At 38.2% G+C, this 20,876-nt stretch overlaps 1 protein-coding gene across 3 annotated transcripts in view; it reads right to left on the bottom strand.

Moving 5' to 3' along the window:
• Nucleotides 1-18,556, bottom strand: part of LOC6497481 (cGMP-dependent protein kinase, isozyme 2 forms cD4/T1/T3A/T3B) — a 31,570-nt gene extending 13,014 nt beyond the window's left edge. The window contains exons 1-4 of one of the 3 annotated variants that reach the window (XM_001961954.4): nt 18,460-18,556; nt 16,984-17,349; nt 5,914-7,453; nt 1,392-1,558 (exon numbers count right to left, since the gene is read on the bottom strand). In XM_001961954.4, the coding sequence (XP_001961990.1) occupies nt 1,392-1,558; nt 5,914-7,394 (1,648 nt within the window). In that variant the 5' untranslated portion in view covers nt 7,395-7,453; nt 16,984-17,349; nt 18,460-18,556. Of the gene's footprint in view, nt 1-1,391; nt 1,559-5,913; nt 7,454-12,026; nt 12,404-16,983; nt 17,350-18,459 lie in introns of those variants that run through there. The other 2 variants (XM_044716580.1, XM_032451777.2) reach the window with 2 other exon arrangements.
• Nucleotides 18,557-20,876: the final 2,320 nt, after the last annotated feature.

Raw genomic sequence — 20,876 nt, 5'->3', positions numbered from 1 at the left:
TTTGGTGTTTTTTAAGTTAGAGGGTTGGGACTTTCCACACATGTTATATTTGACCAAAATATCTTATGTACTAAATTTCATAAGGATCGGCCGACTATATCCTATAGCTGTCATAGAACGGTCGAAATTGGCATAACTTTGGTGTTTTTTAAGTTAGAAAGATGGGACTTGGTACAGATTACTCTTTGGGCAAAATAATTCAATATGCCAAATTTCATAAGGATCGGCCGACTATATACGATCCGCTATATATTTAATAATATAAGATGCGTGGCGCCACCTAGCGGACTGCGACTGAACTGCAAGGGTATATCAACTTCGGCTCCGCCCGAAGTTAGCTTTCCTTTCTTGTTATTATTATTATTGTTATTACATTGGCGCGAAGATGTCGGAGCTGCAATTAAAATGCTAATACTAGTACGTAAATTAAGTCTCTGACTAAATTAACACGAAGGGTACAACACAGACCGAGGCAGGCACCCCGCACCAGAATGCGGGCGAAACCAAGCCCAGTTCGAGAAAATATTTAAAACAACAATTAGCCACGAAGCTCGGAGTCAAGAGACCTAAGCACTCCCAGAAACGTGCAAAAAACCATTCGGCAGAAAATGCTAAAGAAAACCTCTAATACAGTCGCAAAAGTCGAATTGGAAAGGAAACTCGAACATTGCTCGAGAGTCAGCCACTGACATTTGGCGGCAAGGCGAGACTCTGAACTTCTCTTCTTCGGGGCTGCGTGGGTGTGAGCGTTGTGGTATGCCACATCTGGCCAAAAGACACGTGCAACCAACCAGCCAGCCAACCTACCACAAGAGGTATGGGTTTATCGGCAACATCTTTTTGGGGGCTGGGGTGGGGGCATCATACATATGGGGAGTTGCGAAAAAAAAGAGATCTAAATGGGAAAAGTTTGAGGGAAAAATATTAGGGAAGAGTTACATTAAATTCCTGGTTTATGCCACAAAATATTTCAACAAAAAACTATAAAAATATTAAGGTTTTCAGAAGTGTTATTATTGTCTTAAAAATGTTTTTTTTTAAGTCGTAATGTTGAGTTATTGCTCTTTTGAAACCCCTTTTTTTTTAATAATTGCTCTGCAAGAATACAAAACCCGATGACTCATGGTCTTGATAGCTTTTTTGCATAATTATTAGTCTTTAAAAAAAGCTAAAAAAAAAAAGTAGTTTTAAATCATAAAAAGCCAAGTTACATGGCTTGTAATGACATTTTTACACAAAAGTTACAAGACTGGCATTTCCACAAATATTTTCGTAGCATACTTTTTGGCTGGAACTTAATTCTACGATATACGAATATCGTTTTTTTGGATACCTTACAATAAGGCCTTAAATATTACATTTTATTAGAAAATAAGTAATTTAAAACTCACCCTCCATAACATAGACAATGCTGCCAACATCGCCCTCCTTGATGATCAGATTCTTGGCTGGATACTTGACAGGATACATGCAGTCGACTATTTCCCGGATCTGGGTGAGGTCCAGGTTCTTCATAAAGTCATTGTCCAAAATGGCAGACTTGATGAGTTCACGGGATCTGAAAAATATATCAAATAATAGACATAAATTCAATTAGCTGCGGAGATATTAAAAATGGCAAGAAAACTGTCAATGGAGGCAAGAGTCCAATTAATTCTACGGCTGACACATATAAATCGTTTTATCTTTCTGGCCAGTTTGGCTTACAAGCCGGGCAACAAGTTGCAGCCAATTTGAGGCAATATCTAGTGATATTGGCATGCGCCCAATCGCCCGATATGAAATTAATACAAATTTGAAAATTGTATGCTTTGGTATTTGTTTGAGGGGGAGTGGGGCTAGATCTAGCTAGCTCTGTAGAGGACCAGGTCCGGAGTCCGGACCATGTTGCCAATGCCTGTAAATGTCAAATGACTTTATCTGTCAGCGAACTTGACAACTTGGCCAGGCCACAGTCAGAATGAAACAGTAATGGGAATAGGTGGCTTGAAAACGATGGCTTGAACGGTTCAGACTCTTATGATTAATTTCCAAAGCCAGAAAACCACACACAGTTTTGATATAAAATTTATTAAAAATATTACTTTAATCCCATCATCTCCTAACAAACTCATAAAGGCGTTACTGAAACTATCATCGAGGGGTATTGGGGACTGGAGGCCCATTTATATAGCCACCTCAGAGCTGGACCGAAAACCCGCTACCTGATTGCCCCAAAATGCAGTGATGACCGACACCTGTGGCGCCAGTTTGGCGGCTGCCCATGTACATATCTCAACTGTTTGAATTTCGGCTACAACGTCCAGTCCAACACTCACAATTAAAATCTTATTTAATAAAAAATAATAAAAAATGTAGTGCGTATAATCGATATGCTGGTCACGACTGGCGTAGTCTGGGAAGCGACAATCTGCAAGAGAAACATGGATAGTTTTTACCGGCCTGGGCCTGGGTATAAAGTATTAGATTTCAACGCCCCAAAAAAACCGAAACTAGTTCCCCTAATGGAGTTGAAACTGGAGACAGAGGCAATAGGACACTTGGGGAAATATTTAGAAATATGGAAAGTCCTAAACTCCTCTAAAAAGTAAATAAAGTAAAGTATTTTCCAAAGTGTATGAGACCCGCCGGAGGTGCTAGTGGATCGCTTTCTGGTGTTTGCCCCGTGGGGTTTTTCATTTTTTTGCTGCCAAAATTAACATTTTCTTTGGCTCCAGCACCACGCACTCAGCACCACGCACTACGCACCACATTTTCAGCTGCATGACAGCACAATGGTGGTGGCACCATCGGTGGTGCAAGTGCCAGTACGAGCCACAACAATTAATAGCTTCAATTAGACCTACGGGCCGGATCGTGTCAGCGTTCCAGTTGTCGGAAGCTATAACCATTCATATGGCTATATTTGTTCGAAAATTGAATCAGAGACAGAAATGTGTGCCAAGGCACTAGGCACCACATATATAGCTGCACCTAAAGGCTGTCCCCCAGAGATCTCCGATCTCCAGTCTCTAGTTGCGGGTGCGTTCAGGTATGGGCTTCGGCTGTCAAGAGTTGTGGAATTGAAAGTGCAAATAGTTAGCAGCTAAGAGCAGTTGACAATAAAACGGATTGGCTCACCGGCAAACGGGGAATTGAAAATGGAAATTGGCCGGATTGGTAGTCGGCGGCAAACTGGGTGGGGCTATATGGCTTACGCACCACTGGAGTGTGGGGGAAGTGCCTGGGAAGTGGTTTCTCTCGAACGGGCCAACTGGCGGGGTGGAGACTGCCAGTGGTTAGTGGAATAAAAAATTGCCATCCACTTAGCTGTTGTTTGACAAATTAAATAATTTGCAGTAGTTGTCGATCGTTAAAAGGTAGTCTTGATTGAATTTTATTGCAAAAAGAAGCCTGACTCTTAGAAGCCTAAGACTTTGTATAGCAAGTCCTAAACAGACCACCTCCCTGGCCTGACTTATGCCTCCATTTCGCACAATTTTGTGGCATTATTTATTAGATAGCCCCGTTGAAAGCCACCAGGCGGCAGTTGCGTGGTGCCAATGGCCACAAAAGGCACTCCACCATCACCAGACTCCAGACTCATAGTGGCGGAGGCCTACGGCGCTTTTGATTTATGCCTTGCAAGTGTCAAAAAATGTCCTGTTGCACACACAAGTCGGCACAGATTCTGGTCAGAGATAAACTGGACACCAATCGAGTGGCTCCATAGGCCCCAGAATCTCCATAAACTCTATAGTCAAGACCCTCCTAACCCCCCGAACCATTCAAATGTTTGAATTGCATTTGAATTTCGCGGATTTTGGCGGCGATTTTTTTGTGATTGTGTCAACAGCTCGGGGCTGGGGTCATAAAAATGGCCGATTTAAACAAATTTGCGGCATTACTTAGTGCCGGCTAGGCATTCAGATAAAACAGAGCCAGGTGCGAGATAAAAATGGTAAAAAATAATATGACTAATAAGCCGGCATAGATATTATTTTGACATCAAGATCTTGTAGCTGTATCTTGTATCTGTATCTGGCGCCAAATAAATCTATTATATCTATTAAAAGTACTGGGACTATAAAGAAAACAAAGTCTATTTTTAGTTTAAAACTTTTCCACGGAATATAAAAAATAAAAATAACTTAAAAATAGGAAATGGCTATTTGTTTATTTTTCGTTTTTTTTTAAACAAATTGTTTGCCAGATTCCTGTCAGCCTCCCTCCCTGAAAATGATTTAATTTATAATTAAAAGAATGCCAAAACATCATAAACTAAAAAATCTGCCATAAAAATTAGTAAAAATTAATCGAAAACACGAGTGGAAGCACCTTTTCTTGCCGCGCGTGTCGCCATTTGAGAGATCTTAGAGATCATTGGAGGCCCAATTCCATTCCGGAAACACTGCCACGTAGCCGTAGAATAAATATTTATGTTTTCATGTTTTTGGATTCGGATTTAAAAGCAAAAATATAAAGAAAGCAGACCTAGAGACTCTGCCTCGACCCGGCCAAGACCAACGACTTCCAGTGGCAAGTGTGCGGGGGTGGCAAGTGTGAACAGCCCCCTCATATAGCCCCATATAGCCACCCACTCGTTTTCGCAGATTTAATTTTATAAATCTTTTAATTATTGAGACGAAGACTGCAGCCCTCTCAGCTCTAGAGTCTAGAGTCTCTTGCCAATTGGCAGTCATAATATTCCTACAGATCTTTAAAGGCGAGTACTGACACTGGCCAAGGCCAAGAGCTGGTGGCACAAAGGGGCTGCTGCCACCAGGGGGCAACTGTCACAGCAACTCAAGTTTAATAAACGCATTCTGTGGCATGGGACATGGGCACTCGACGCGACGACAGGCGACAGGGCGCTGCTCTCGATGTTCCCATTATATGACTCGGATCGGACAGTGACGCCGATTCCGATCGTTATCGGACGAGTATATAGGATCTGGACAGCCACACGACTATATAGCTTCTATATAGATTGATTAATCGGAACTTATATGGGTCGCAGTACTATAAGCTATAGAGGGGTATATAGGGAGATTATTTCTAAGTGAGATTATATTGGGATTTAAGATTCTCTCCTTCGGAGATGGGGATTATGTTTTCAATATGTTTTTCCAACTAATTATATACAAGAATTAAATCAAAATATTATCATAAATAATAAAATTTATATAGAAATAAACAGATCATCCTTCTTTGGGTCGTAATACTCTCCAGCTACTCTTCATTATTCCTTATTTATTCCTAAAAGATTCTTCCAAGATCCAAAGGTTCTCCTCTAAGAATTTATATGTTATTTGAACTAATTAAATATAATAATAAATTAACAATTAATAAATAAATAATGAAATATAAAACACAAGAATTAGAATTAACTTTTACGAGTCGTAATACTCTCAAGCTACTCCTCATTATGTTTATTCCTAAAAGATTCTTCCAAGGAGCCTAAGATTCTCTCCTTATAGTTGTCGGTCTATATCGGATTATATAGATTCTGGACATCCAATTGACTATACAGATTCTGGGCAGTAAAATCTTTATAATGGAAGGGGAGAAGTATGAATTGGAGGAACTTATATGGAGCTATAGGGAATTGCAAGCTATACTCCTCAAGCTTATTTCTAATTTCAAAGATTCTTCTAAGATCCTAAGATACCCAATCAAGTACAAATATGTTTTTTAAACTATTTATATATTTTTAAAAATTAATAAATAACAAAATAATAAATAATAAAATATAAAACAATTTCAAGCCACTCAAGCCAATTCTCATCAGTTTTCTATCTAAAAGTTACTGCTCAGATCCTAAGTTTCTCTACTAAAAAAATCTTTTTCCAATTTTTAATAAATAAATACTAGCTAATATTTAATAGAAAATTAATTAAAAATTAAATAAAAAAAAAAAACCAAAAAACTCACCGTTCATCCTTGTCATATTTGGGAAAACTGACATGCTCCAGTAGAACAGAAGACTCGCTCTGGGGCTCCGCGGAGATACCCTGGGCCCTCTGCCTCTGGAAGGTCTGGCCGGACTTGCGGGTGGCTCCTGTGGCCGTGCTGGGGCCACTCCCACTGCCTCCGGCCGACCCTGCCCCGCCGCCCGTGCCGGCACAGCCCGCCGCACTGCTGCGGCTGAAGGGGAAGACGCTCTGGAACTTGTCCAGGTGGGACTTGAGCTCGGCTATCTCGTTGTCCTTGAACTGGAGGGCGCGCTGCATCTCCTGGATCTTGAGCTCCTTGGCCTGGATGATCTGGATGAAGCGCTCCTCCTGCGGCGTGGCCGCCACATAGTTGCCGCCCATCATCTGGTGGTTGGGATCCACCATCCCTACCGGCGAGGGTGTGGCCGACCCAGCCGATCCGCTGGGAGTGCAGCCGGAGATCCGCAATCCCTGCATCTGCTGCTGGAGGTTGAGCTGAAGGCTGAGGCTGTTGGGCGGCTGCAGTTGGGTGGGTGAGTTGCAGCTGGCGGCTCCTGGGATGGCCACCGGCTGGCTGGAGCCGGGACTCGGCTGGTGGTACAGCACCGGACTACCCTGGGCGGTGTACAGGCCCTGGGTCTGGGCCTGGAGCTGTTGCAGTTGCTGGTAGCGCTGCTGCAGTTGCAGCTCCTGTTGGTGCAACAAACTACGTGGATCCTGGTGGAGTTGCTGGGCACCCGATGGCGGTGTTCCATAGATCAGAGTGTGCGTCAGTACATCCGAGTGGGGTGGCGGTGCTGGTATCAGTCTCAGACCCGATGCCGTGTGCTCTAATCCGATAAGGCCACCCGCCGCTGGCAAGGTCACAATGCCACCCACCAGACCGTTGTTATTGTTGGTGTTATTGTTGGGATTACCCCCTCCTACTCCGCCTCCTCCTCCGCCGATATTATTATTATTATTATTATTGACGATGCTCACCAGACCCAAGTCCGTTGGGAACTGATAGTTGGCGTTCGGCTCCTGCTGCATACTGGCCGCTTTTCGTATCGCCTCCGTGCTCGACTCGGCCCTCTTCGGTTTCGGCTGATCTTCGGCGCTGCTGTGCCGGCGATAGCTCTTTCTCAGTATCTGCTGCTCCTCCACTCCCTCGGTGGCTCGGCTCTCAATCTCCCTCGGCTGTAGATGATGCTCCACCACCACCACGGTGGCTATGTCCGGTGGCTTTGTCTCCCTCTCCCGATCGATTATCGCCGGCTGCAGTTTCTGGTACTCGGCATAGAACAGATCACTGGCCGGTGGTGGTGGTGCTACTACTTGATCTGTGGTGCTTCTTGGTGGTGCATCTGTTGTGCTTGTCTGATGGCTATTGCTATTGTGGGTTGGTGGTTGTGGTGGTTGTTGTGGTGGTGGTTGTGGTGCATGGGTGGTGGCTGGCCGCTTAGTTGCGAAGCACAGCCGATCGAAGCAGAACCGCATCCAGGCGGCTTTCCAGGACAACAGCCGCCACGGAGAACTCGTTCAGGAGCCAGGAAGCCCTGAAAGCACAAATAGAGAACAGAAATTAGTATTCCGAGTGATAGGAGGATGTTAGTCAGGCTGTTATGGAATCTAATCGCTGGCTAATCAGCGGACTGAACTGATTTACGATCGATTTGTTAGCTGATTGCCGAATGAAGAATTACAAGTCTTGCTTTTTTTTTTAGCTATTTTTATACACTGACAGAAAGGTAGAGTCTATAAGCTATTAAGCTTCTTGGCTGGCAACAATTATCACCAAAAATTTGCTTATCAGAGACTGGATAGTGGAGCGACCCGCGGACATGCCTTCAAGATAACACAAATTCTGTCTTTTTTTCTATTATTATTTACATTTTTTTTGTTTTTTTGTTTTTTTTTTGGCTCTGGCATTGTTTTTTAGACACGTTCAGGCCATAACTCAAGTAGGGCCAGTGCCAGGCAGTCTAAAAATAAATCCGAAAAGAGTAAGACATGGCCGGGCTATGGAACCTGTAAACAAAAGCCCTAGAAACAAGTAGGGCAGGTTTTGGGCCAGATCTGGGAAGTATCTCTGAAATGGTTGGGTGTCTTAAGGGGGGGTTTAACTTCAAAGAGTTAAGTCTACCAGTCAAGATCAGTTGAAGATCTCTCAGCTCAGAAAATGTTAAGAATGATCAGTTTGTGGGTAGTTCTTCTTAAATATTTCTTTCATTCTAGACCTTAAAAAACAGCTCTTTCCATAAATTAAATCTATATTTAGACTCCTACTAGCTTGCTTAAATATGCCTGCCTCAAAAATGCCACAAACTGAAGACAAATGAGATCTAAACACCTAACATATCTCATCTCATAAGATCCGGAACCCCTCCACCTTCCAAAAGATAGTTTTGTTCAAGTAGCTCCGCCACCTTCAGACTCTGAGACTCTGAGAACTCCCTACTTCGGAGTACAATCCACAATAAAAACGATATTAGAGAGACATTAGCATGTTAATGATTGAACAGCGAGGGATTAATGTGCGATTTGTATGCCAAACCAGGCACTCCATAAACAATGAGGCAAGGTCTAGGGGGCAGAGTGGCAGTGGCAGAGTGGGACGGTGTCTCGGACGGATGCCCTCAAAGTGCGGGCAATTATCGATCAGTAATTACCCGCAAATTTGCTAAAAAAAAGTGAAAAATAAAAGACAACATGACACAATAAATTGAAAACAATTGATGATCGGAGGAGAAGCGGAAGAATGGCTGTTTGTGGATATTTTTATTTATAGAACAATTGACGAGCCACTCGACTCGATTCGAGTCTTCCATCCGAAAATTATTCAGCCTTTGGCTCTTCAATGAATTCGCTTTTTGGGCCACTTGAGAGCAATTACGACTGCAATTTGATTGTCCCAGGTCTCTACGTAATATTTTAAACGATTTTATATATTTTATTGTCATTTAAATTATTTCTGAGCGACAACTCTGGCCAACAGGTTTTAATTCTCATTTTTTAATTAGTATTATGAGACGAGAAACTCGAATCTTTAATGTCAAGTCGGCCTGGGTGGAGGGTATTAACATCTCCGATCGTGAGTTCATTCATGCCTCTGATAACAGGCCGCAGAGACAAGCACATGCCACTCCGACCATAAAAATACATTTTCTTAAAAAGTCCGATATGATGAGTAATTGTTGGAAGACTGAGAGAAGCCTTTTAGGGAAGTTCTTCGTGACTAGCAGCTATACCAGGTAATCCCTGACCACTCACGATGCTGGTGCTGGAGAGATCCCCAGATATCGCAATTAGTGTGTCATTATGATCCCAGATAGCAGATCCCACTTACAGATAGCGATACTGGTTGTGGCAAGTCGACAATTAAGGCGGTTGCTCAAGAAATTTGCATAAATGGCTGATATCTTGGAGATCTGGGAGCTCCAGAGGAGGGGAGTCGGAGAGTCGGAGAGATCGGTGTCCAGGAGATGTTTAACTTCAGGCAAGAGGTGTTGACTTAAATGAACTTCTTTTTACAGGATTTTCTTTAAAGAATTTGATTTATTTGGCATTTTAAGTTGCAATACTAGAGGAAGAGTTCGACTCCAAAAGATAGAAGATATATATTATTATCTATCTATTTTATTAGATTATTATATTAAGAATTTAATGCCAAATTTGCTATAAAATATATATGCCACAATCTACACAAATATTAAAATTAAACAAGCTTTAGTTTCTTTTAAATTAAAGATTCAATTCTTTACCTTCCATTTTCTTTCTAAACAACCTTCTTTCAAAAATAACTTTTACTGTAAAGTTTGATTTTTTCATATACGATACTTTTTTGATACATTCGATATATCGAATAGAATTTATGTTTATCGCAAAAATCGTATATAGTTACCCGATTCTTGTCATTATTTTCTTTTATTATAATTATATATAAATTAATTTCTTAATATTTAAATTTAAAAAAAATTTCAATCTTCTATCTTTAAAAACATCAAAGTCATTCTATCTATAAGTTATATAGTAGCTATAAGATATAGTCTACCGATCATGAAAATGACTACTTATATACAGCTTTGAGAGAAAAGAAGGATGTGTGCCAAGTTTTAAGTCAAATAGCTTTGAAACTGAGAGTCTAGGACATGATTCTATAGACTTAGAAGGTCTAGAATTCTAATAACTTTTATAAGATTGGATCCTGATCAAGAATATATATACAGTTTATAAGCTTGGGGATGTCTCCTACTTTTCATTGCTTACTTTTGACAAAAATTATCACTAATCTCTTTAAAAAGAGGCTTCTAGAGTCTCTAGTTTCAAGTTCTCTAGTCTTAGGCCTCCTAGAAAATGTCTTCTAGACCTCGATCGACCTAATTGCCATCCCCATTTGCCAATTTCGGGTAATTGTAATCATTTGCTAATCAAATGTGACAAAAGCAATCATCAGAATCAGAAGCATGCCCCCAGCTGTCAGTTGGAATAAGAGACGCAGCCTGACAGCCTGGCAGTCTGACATCCCGCGACAACATTTTCAAACACTGACGGCAGCAGCCAGTATGCCAAATATGCCTCGAATGCGCTGTCTCTGAAACTTTGAAGCATAATTAAGCTCCAGAATTGCTCGAATTGAGACATCAATTGAGAGTTATGCCTCCCCTATAAGGGAGATCCAGAATATAGAATCCAGAAACACATACATAGTTTATAAATGGTATAATTATGGGCTTCAATTACAGACAGAGGCAGTGGCACAACCACATCCACATCCACATCCACACACTTCCTCAAAACAATCATCCGAAACTGAAATTGAAACAAGAATTCACCGGATTTGAGTGTAGAAAGCTCGTGAAATAAATTGATTCTCCGGAGAATTCATTGGTGGCATGGTGGCGTGCAATTATTCAAGTTATTTTCAATTTTCAATTTTCAAAAAGCGTTGCACAAACAATCAATAAAAATTTAATAAAATTTCCACACTCTACAGTCTACAGTTTAGAGTATTGAAACTTGAGTCTTGAGGGTTGATCTTCCAAATGATTTAAATCTTCCACTCTAAACAAAGTCAATGTTTTTTTGAGTTTCTCAGCCTTTTAGTCGCTTTGTTTATCGGGTTTTTTTTTTTGTATTTTTTTTTTGGCTTACAAATGTTCATTAGTCCCGGCGACACGTCCGTTGATCGATCGCCTTGTCCGCCGAAGGCAACTGATCGCCTGATAACGCTCAAAAGACATTCAGATACGGCCTGGACGGGCTAGTGACTGTGACTAGTGGGCATTAAGTGAGCTTCTATCTATGGATACCCAATGGAGACATACGACCTTAATGGCATTGCGAATTCCTTCACAATTTGGCATGAAACGCACGTTCAATCAATTAGAAACCTTTGAAGGGGAGTGAGTCATGAGCCTAGAGGTTCCAAAGTAAGGCAGGAAGCCGAGCAAACCCTAGACTGACAATCCCCCTAGAGACCTCCACTTTGTTTACATATCCACCACTCTGATAATTCCAGTTTATTTCAAGCATAATAGTCTCAACTTGACTCTCAAGACTCTTATTATAAAACCATAAACGCACAAAAAGAGCCGACAAGCCAGTCATCTTTGACTGAAAAATGAGTCTCTGAAGTCTGTCTCTTGGGATATAAATAGTATATATCCCAACTCTAGTCATAGACTTAAGTCTAGTCTTAATTTATTATCCCCTCCCCCTGGTATAGAGTTGTTAAGACATTCCTTAATGATTCCAGCGATGAGCTAGATGTCTAATCAACCGTCACACTTTTTTTTAAAGCGGAAACTGACTAGAATTGTGGTCCCCAAGACCCCACAACAAGTGCAGAATGGTATCCCCCCCTTAAGACAGCTCTTGGCTACCGGATTGGTGGTCACTTGAAGACTTGAAGAGCGCCTTGCCTGTCACATGACTGTCTTCAGGAGCAAGTCTTCACAGAGTCTTCTGGTTGTCTTCTTTCTTTTTTACATTTTCTTTTGGCTTTTAATTAAAACGTTAACACATACACACACACTACACACTCACTAAGGAAAATTGCCCGCCTGGGAGCGAAGAAAAATGAAAAAAAAAATTGAAAACCAGAACTTATAAGGAAATTGGCTGCTTTACCTTTGAGGCTAAGAGGCTAAGAGGCTGGCTAAATACTCGTAAACAATTTGCACTTTTAATGAGCCAAGTTAGTGGCAGAGACAGATCCAAGACACAACAAGTGTAATCACACACAGACACACACACTCGAGGACCGAGCGTTTAAGATTCCGATCTTTGCGGTTTAATTAGTTGGGTGCGTGAGTTGAACCGTTACGCGTTCTTTACCGATTCAGATTCAGCTTCTATTTCATTATTTTTGTATTTATTTTATTTATTTATTATTTAAGTATTTATTTCTTTATTTTGTTTTTTATTTAACAAACTAAAAGCCAAACACAACAGCCGTTGTTGTCCGATCGAGCGACGCGCTGCGAGTGCGAGTGTTGGGAAGCAACGATCGTAAGCCTATCGATAGTAGTTGACAGCGACGTCAACAGCGACGTCAGCAGCGACGTTGACTGCGACTGCTCTGCTGACTGCTCTGCCTGTTATCGAAGTGAACCCCAGAAGCGTTTGTTGTCGTTCGTTTTGAATTAAAACCCCGACTTTTGGCCGAAACCAGTTGGGTGCACGCACCAACACACGCACATATCTTAAAAAAAAAAAATACAATAAAAAATAATAAAAATAAATAAAAAACACAACACAGACCTGGGCTGTGATTCGTGCGTTAAAATAAAATAATAGTAGTAGCACTCACACTCAGACACTCTCGGTCTAGCAGCCATGACTGTGATGGAAAAATTGCACTGCCAGCGATCTAATTGCTGCCTGGCATGCTAGAATGAAAAGCGTTTCGTTTCGTTTCGGGGCAACTGCCAGTGCTTCTGGACAACAACTACACATAGTTGTAGTTATAGTATAGTATAGTTTTTGTATCGAAAGTATTTACTTCCAGGCACACACGCATCATTCCCCGGCAGTGGCCACTTCGCTGATCTCCTACTTGCATATTTATGAATGGCTTTAGGCTTTGGGCTCTCGGGATGGCTTAGCTTCGCTGGTAATTTAAGGAATGTCCATTAGCCATAGGTAGCCATAGGTGGCTATTGGGAGCCTAAGTTATGGATTTGTTTATTGCCGGGATTTTTAATAAGAATTTATGGGCAAGGCGATGGGCAAACAGATATTGATATTGTTATTTACTATTTATTTTAAATAAATGTTTATTGTGTTTAAAATTCTTACTAAATCATTAGTTTGATTTAAATTAAAGATTTTATATTCAGAATTTTTTATTTATCACAAAAAAAAAGTAACTTTAAGCGTTAATATTGATATTGAATTATTTTTTAGCCATTTTTTATATTTATTATTTGGATATTTATTTCTATTATTAATATTATATTTTAAATCAATAATTTGACCGACTTTTAATTATTTTAATTTTTTCCTGTATAGAGTTATTAATTTGTAGTAAAAAGTAATACCGGGCGTATACTTAATATTCCTTTTTTGGTAAATTATTATTAATTAATTCCAATTGTTTATTGTTTTTCTTGTAATTACTTAGTTAGTCAATAATTAAATTTAAGTTAGATTTTATTTTCTTGAATTTTTAACAAAAAGCTATACCGGTCGTATACTTAATATTAAAAGAAAATGATATATTTTTAACAGAATCTTAAAATTTATTAATTAATTTGGTAATTAATAATAGTAGACTAAAATTACAACAAAGAAATAACTAAAGAATAGAAATCAAAAGCCAATTTTGTTTTTTCGTACAAAATATCAAGTATACGCCAGGTGTGACAAATAAATAAATTGTTTCTTAAGCTCCTGTTAGCCCAATTATTTTTAGATAAACTCTATAAGATCTAAAAAACCCACCGCTTTTGGACAATATTTTTTATTTTTAAACTGCATACCTGCGAAAATAAATTACGTATACGCCGTGTCGACAGCCCAAGGCAATAGGAACAAGCTTCGATGGCATTCTGCGAAAGATTTAGTGCAGATCTCGGCATAAATCACAGCATGTCCTGTAGCTCATGTCCCACTTCGACATGGCCTAATGGCTATTCTATATTCTATATTTTTTATGTCATAATTACGAAAAGCCTGTTGGCCTGTTTAGGGAAACTGATTTATTTATTACAAACAGAATTACGAGTTCTGGTTGTAAACAAAACGAAACTGGAAATGTTATCAACTAACTGGGGGGAAGGGGTCTATTTAGTGCAGGGAGCAGTTCATGCAAAAATCATTCAGCGTGGGACGTGATTTAAGTAGAAATCAAAACATTATTAAATTGTTTACAACTGAGGGGGGGATTTTGAGGGAAATGTAATGGAATTGTAAGGGAATTGTATTGGAATTGTTTGGTATTATGGAAGATTTCTAGAATTTCTGGGATCTAGATATCAGGGCTCTCGTAAATATATATTTTTTTAGAACTAAATAATAGAGTTTATTAAAAAAAATTATAAATATTTTATTACTTAAATAATTTTTTTTATTACTTAAATAATTAAAATTGCTATAAAATAATAAATAAAATAAAAATACAGAAGCACATTTTTCCATGCCTGGTTTAAGGGGTTAATTGACTAAAAAACAGTGAAAGAGGGGGTATACTATAAAAATCTTAAAAAAAATAAAATAAATAAAATAATAACAATCATAGTAATTAAAATAAATGAATAATAATAAATATGAATAATAAAAAATTAAACTAAATTAATAATATTAATAGAAAAAAAATAAAATCTTTAAAAACATGCGTGAAAATCTTTAATATAATTTTTAACAACCTTTATGACTTATTTAAAAACATTTACTTAAAAACACTTATTTAAAACCACTATTAAAAATCTTCAATATATTTTAACTACTAATTTATTATTTTGGTTACCCCTTTTTAATACCAGCACCCCCCCTGGAAGATCGAGCCAAGCCAACTCTTCGCAGATAGTCTCCCTGTTATTGCCTTATTTGTTTGTATTTGGCGACATTGACGCCATTGATAAGCCGTCATGAGAGTTGCCAGTGAACGAAGGCAATAATTATATATATATTTTATTTAATTGGCGCAATCGGAATGGAAAGGAAAGGAAAGGTTATTTGGGCGGCAACCGAGCAGGCCGAGTGCTATTGAGTGGCTGACAACACCCGCCCATAGGCAGTTGCAATTTGCGCTGGGCTGGGCTGGGCAGAAATGGAAAAATGGAATTATTAACAAGGCTGATAAGCTGATAATGTATTTATGATATGAATAAAAATGTGAATAAAATTAGGAAGTATCAAAAAAAAATAAAAGATTTAGTTTAGGATGATGAAAAAGCTTTCTATAAATTTTAATTTTAATAATAAAATAAATAAATGTTTTAAGACTTGCAGATACCTTTAAAAATACACATTTTTAATTTTTGTTTATTTTTGAACTCAACAAAACCGTTACATTTCCTAAATAACAGAAATGAAGCTCTTCAGAATATTCACTGATAAACAAAAGCTTTAAAAGCTTATTTAAGCTTTGTTGTTTTTAGAGATGGCAGAATGAAAAATATCGATATTTCGATTCTCTGCATATCAAAACAAGAAAAAAACAAAAAAAAACCCTTAAAAGATAATAAATTATAATTCGTTACAGTTTTAACTCCCTTAAAATAACATAAAATTCAAGCTTAAATTTATGCTTTTAGGAAAAGATTAGTTTTAAACAGCTGATTGGCAGATCAGAGAGTAAAAGTCAACCAGTAAGAGAATGTATAAGAGAAATAAGAAAGAACAACAGAATTCTAAGAGCAGATGAAAGTTCAAAGAAAACTTAACAGAATCTGGAGAAGAAAGTAATTCTATTCTAATTCAAATACTATTATTTTACTTTCTAATCTATATATTTTTTTGATAATTTTAATACCCAAAATTGTATATTTTTTTAACTCTCTCTAAAAAAAAATCTTTTCCCAAATATCTTTCAACTTTTCACACCACTTGATTTGCAATTATGATCCGTAGCGTCCTCCTTTGTCATCTCTGATTGTTGAAAAATTCGCCAATTTGACGAAAAATTTGATATGCGGCTTACACAAGCTTACTTTTGGCCAGAAACTGGAAACTGGACCTGGAAAAGGGGCACGTCTTAGCCAAGAAAAGTCCCCCACCGAAACGGTATAAGCGTTCAAAATTGCAATTTGTTTTCAAGAATTTAACAAAACGGTATAGAAAAAAAAAACAAAAATCTAGAAATTTGACAAGCTGTTTATTTATTTAACGGCGGTGTAAATGGGCGAAATGGCTTGCCGAATGAATTTTTAGTATAAACAAATGAATTTATTTGTTTACTACCAGATATATACAAATATGTGAGATTTATGATGGGGGATATAGCTCTCCCTCCTTATAAGCCCCGTTCTGAAAGGCTCTTCTTTATATTCTTATCATAATAGAGTATCCCCTATTTCCGTACTGCGACTTGGTTTTGAAAGCAAAATAAAGTTTCTAATTTATTCGCCCCTTTGGAAACAGGCCTTAGATAACAGAAACTATTCCTTATAATTAACCAATATATATTTCAAAGCCACAGATCTGCGCAGTTGTAAAAAAAATAGTTGGAAAAATACAATTTAATGGCACAGATTGTCAGCAGCAGTTCCCAGGTATATTTGTTTGTTAAATTTTATGACAAAAAAATTCTAAAAATAAAACAGCAAATAAAGACTAAGACTCAAATACTCTGCTATTTAATAGAACTAGTTTTAGTTTTTTTTTATTGTAGTTTTTGGAGGATCTATTCTCTCATAAAGAACCTTAAACCCTAAGGTCTTGGGTCTCCAGTCTCCATTAAATATTCCAGGCACGGACAAGGCCGGAGCTACTGGAAGGTGGTACTACGAGGAGGAATTGTGCAATCGCTGAAATTCGTAGGCGGCATAAATCCATAAATAAACAATAATAAATAATGCTGTTGTTCAACAAACAAAAACAACTGCCGAGTGGACAATAATTGCATATTAAAATGGGGGCTTACATGTTGGACGATGTGATGAAGAAATTCCAGACGCAAAAAATTCGAAGAGAATTACAGCTCAGCACTCTCTCTCGCTATCTCTCTCCAGACAGCCGGCTTTTGTGATGAAAGTTTTTCTGTTGGATTCCACTTGTTGCGCTCTCACTCTCACGGCGCTGCTTTTATTTTTCCTTAAATTTCTTGTTTTTTTTTTTTTTTGTATTTTTTGTCGTTTAATTCACAGGAAGCACAAAATTAAGGCTAAAGAAAAAATGCAGGCGGCACAAAAGTTTGTCATCAATTGGCCTGCACTTTTGTTTTTATTTTGTAGGTAGTTTTAGTATCACGTCTCGCTTTTCTTTTCGTTCATGTCTTTCACTTGATTTTCTATGAAATTGGGCATTAAAATTTAAATGCCATTAGGCGGCCACAGAACCACACGAACAAGAGAAAGAGAAAGGGGGGGTGGTGGGGGGAGGTGAAAGAGAAAGCAACAAGGTAGCGGGAGAGCGATCAAACAGTGCCAGAGAGAGCGCTCATCGGTGTTATTGTTATCACCTGAGTCAGGTACAGTGGAGCCACAATAAGTTGTAATTATTTATTTTCAAGATTAACAAAAATTACACAATAACAATAATATATTTTCTTGAAAATTTAATTTATTTATATCACTGATATTAAATCCCTTTTAGCCAGGCTCTACTTTAAGATCGCTCTCCACGTAAGATCTCTCTCCTACTCTCTCTGCTCTCTTTTGTTTTGGGGCTCTCTCGTGCTCCCCATAGTTTGTCAGGTTGTTTTTGCTTTTTTTTTTCTGCTGCCAGCGTAGCGTAGTTAACTTGAGCTGCTCCACCAACAACAACAATACTTGTTGCTAAAAATAGAATCGCGGCGGCTGAAGAAAATATACAAAAAAAAAAGCAAAGGCGGCAACGCGCAAAATTGGAAAAAAAAAAAATTGTGGAGCAAACCACAACAACAACAAAGAGAGCCCCCAAAACAGGAGGAGTAAAGGGAAGCACGAACCAGAAGAAGAAGAAGAAGCACGCGGAGTAGCAACAAAACAACAACAAAGGAGCTTTTTAAATAAAATATTTTTTTTTTTATTCAAAGAAAAGTAGGAAATGCGACGCAGAAATGCACTTCAAACCGAAGAAGAAGAATAAAGAGCCCCAGAGGGGGTGGGGCTGAGTGTGTGGGAGGTGGACATTGCAGTTTGGAGCTGAGACAAGTGCATTTGAATTTTAAAATAAAAACTCTAAAAAAAACTCCAAAACTGCATTCACATTTTCCATTTTAATTAACTTTTATTTAACTTGAACTATTTGCCTTAGTTTTAATTGAATTTTAATTACATTTTAAGGCAAATAGCTGCACATATGGAACTCTGTTTAGTTGTTGTTGTTTTCGTTTAGAATTCAGCACACGCTAGATCGTCCGACTAGCGAAGCAACAATAGAAACAACAACAACTAAACCAGCCGAATAAAACACTCACACACACACGAACGCACGAGTACGAAGCTCCAAAGCAGCTCCTCCAACTGAACCGAACGCGTCGGGAGAGAAAAGCGAATTGAGCGCCTGGCGCAGAGAAATAGTTAGTGAGACCCCACGAGTGCCCCAAAGTACAGTAGGGTGGACGAATAAACTTCCGCAGAGCTTTTAGCTTTATTTTAATCTTTTCGAATATATTTATCATTTTACAGAAAAAAAAAATAAACAAAAAATTCCATACACTCAAATATTCCATTACCAAATATACTTTTTTTTTAAATTATATTTTTATGGTGAGGAATTTTGTGAAACGGTCACACTATACATATTTTTGAAAAACTATTATTTCAAGTTTCATTATTCATTCATATTATTTCAACTATTATTATCATTTTACAAAAAAATAAATAAACAAAAATTTGAATGGATTAAAATATTTCACTATAAAATATACTTTGTTTTAAAATTATATTTTTAAGATAGGGAATTTTGTGAAACGGTCATACTATACATGTGTTTAAAAAACTATTATTTCAAGAAAAAATATTTTTTCTATTATATTTTCTCTTCTTTATTTATAAACAAAAAACCGGTTTAAGATTTTCCTTCTTACTTGTGGAAGCTTCACTGTACTTATTTCAATTAATTATTCTCTTAAAACTTGTCCCACAGTCTTTTCCGAACTTCAATCTGAGCGGCCTGGCTATTTTATAGATTTTTTCGTTAATAATCTCGCAAATCAGGTGAAACAAATGGATTTAATCGATCACGGTGGATGTTCTAGCTTTTTGCATCAACAGGTGACTTAGAACCTGAGACTTGTCTACTTGGAAGTGGGTCAAGGTTCACTGCGTGAGATCAGATCGAATCTTAATTAATCCGGAATTATAAGAGGCGATCTATAATTAAAATTGTTTATTATTAAATATTAGATGCAGTGATTTAAAAACCTCTATTATTCTCATTATTTCTTGATTAATTGTGCTATTAATTGTAATTGTGCTATAAATTAAATAAATAATTTACAAAAACTTTAATTAAAATTTAATTAAATCTTAGAATTAATTAATTAAATGCAAGCTTTTAAAACGAACTATGAAATATCATCTAAACTTGACCACAATTTCGCTAGAGCGCCATCTGTGGGTCATAAAACTAAGTAGTACCCTGATTGAGATACAGAGGGCGCCACTAAAATTCCCTATATTAATGCAAGAGAGCTGCCATTTTATGCTCACAAATGGGGGCGGAGCCTAAAGAAAAGGACCAAAAGGCATTTTATTAAAGGGAAATTTATGAAACCGTTAAATTTGATTTATTTTCAGATTTTTTATTTTATATTTAAATAAAAGATATAATAAATAAATAAAAAATTAAATTGAATAACTACAAATATATGTTGAATAAAAATTTATTTATTTTTTATTGTTAAATATTGAAAGTAGTATGTTTTTAAGAAAATATCCTTAAGGAGGCGTTTCAAACTTGCTGGCTCCTACCAACCCCCGGTCCCACCCCCCTACGGTTCGCCCCCTACGGCTGCTGCGTCGCTTCGTCTTCTGCTGCTGCCGCTGTCGCTGCCTCGGCCGGCGCTGCAGCTCTCGGCCAACTGCAAGGCTGCGAAAAGAGAAAGAGACGGGTGGATGCTGCGGCGAAGGAGGAGAAAGTGCCAAGGCAAGGACAAGAGGATGCGGGCGGGCGAGCGGTCGGGCGGTTGGAGAAAAGTGAGGCGGCAGCAAAAGTTGATTAGATGGATTTCGTTTGGTTTTTGTGTTTTTAATCACACACCAATTTCATTTATTAAATCTTCGCATCAGCATTTCATTTTTCGCATTCTCTCTCTCTCTCTATCTGTGTGAGGGTTGTTGTTTTTGTTGTATTTGGACTTGTTCTACCGACGGCATTGTTGCTTTGTTGTTCTTGGTTTTTGGCTTTCTCTTTTTCGCACACTTTTATTTGATTGTTTTTGTGTGAGTGTGAGTGTCAGTGTGAGTGTTTGTGTGAGCTTTTTGTTTTCCCTGGCTCACTCACTCATTGTCACGAGCAATTTGCTCTGGTTCTCTCTCACTCTCCCCATCCTGTCATTCATCCTGCTCCTGCTCCTTTTTTACCTTCTACCCCCCCTGTTCCAGGAGCCGAGGCAAAACTTTTTACAAAATGAAATTGTTTTCGTATTAACAATTTCATTAAAATTAAATTACTTTTATTATTCCGGACAGAATCGGAGAGAGAAAAAGCAAGCCCCCACTCTCTCTTATACCTCTCCACCCTGCCCCTCCTACTTTTTCACTCCTTTTCCTCACCCCTCAGAAGCCAAAAGCTTCTCTTCTGTGGCGTCTGTTTTCTTCAACTGTCATACAAATTAATTGCGCTTTTAATTGATTTTGGTGCGAGTGGGTGGCCTGGGGGGGGGGGGGG

Source organism: Drosophila ananassae, chromosome 3R, assembly GCF_017639315.1.
Source record: "Drosophila ananassae strain 14024-0371.13 chromosome 3R, ASM1763931v2, whole genome shotgun sequence".
Classification (NCBI taxonomy): domain Eukaryota; kingdom Metazoa; phylum Arthropoda; class Insecta; order Diptera; family Drosophilidae; genus Drosophila; species Drosophila ananassae.
This window is presented reverse-complemented; position numbering and strand designations above follow the sequence as displayed.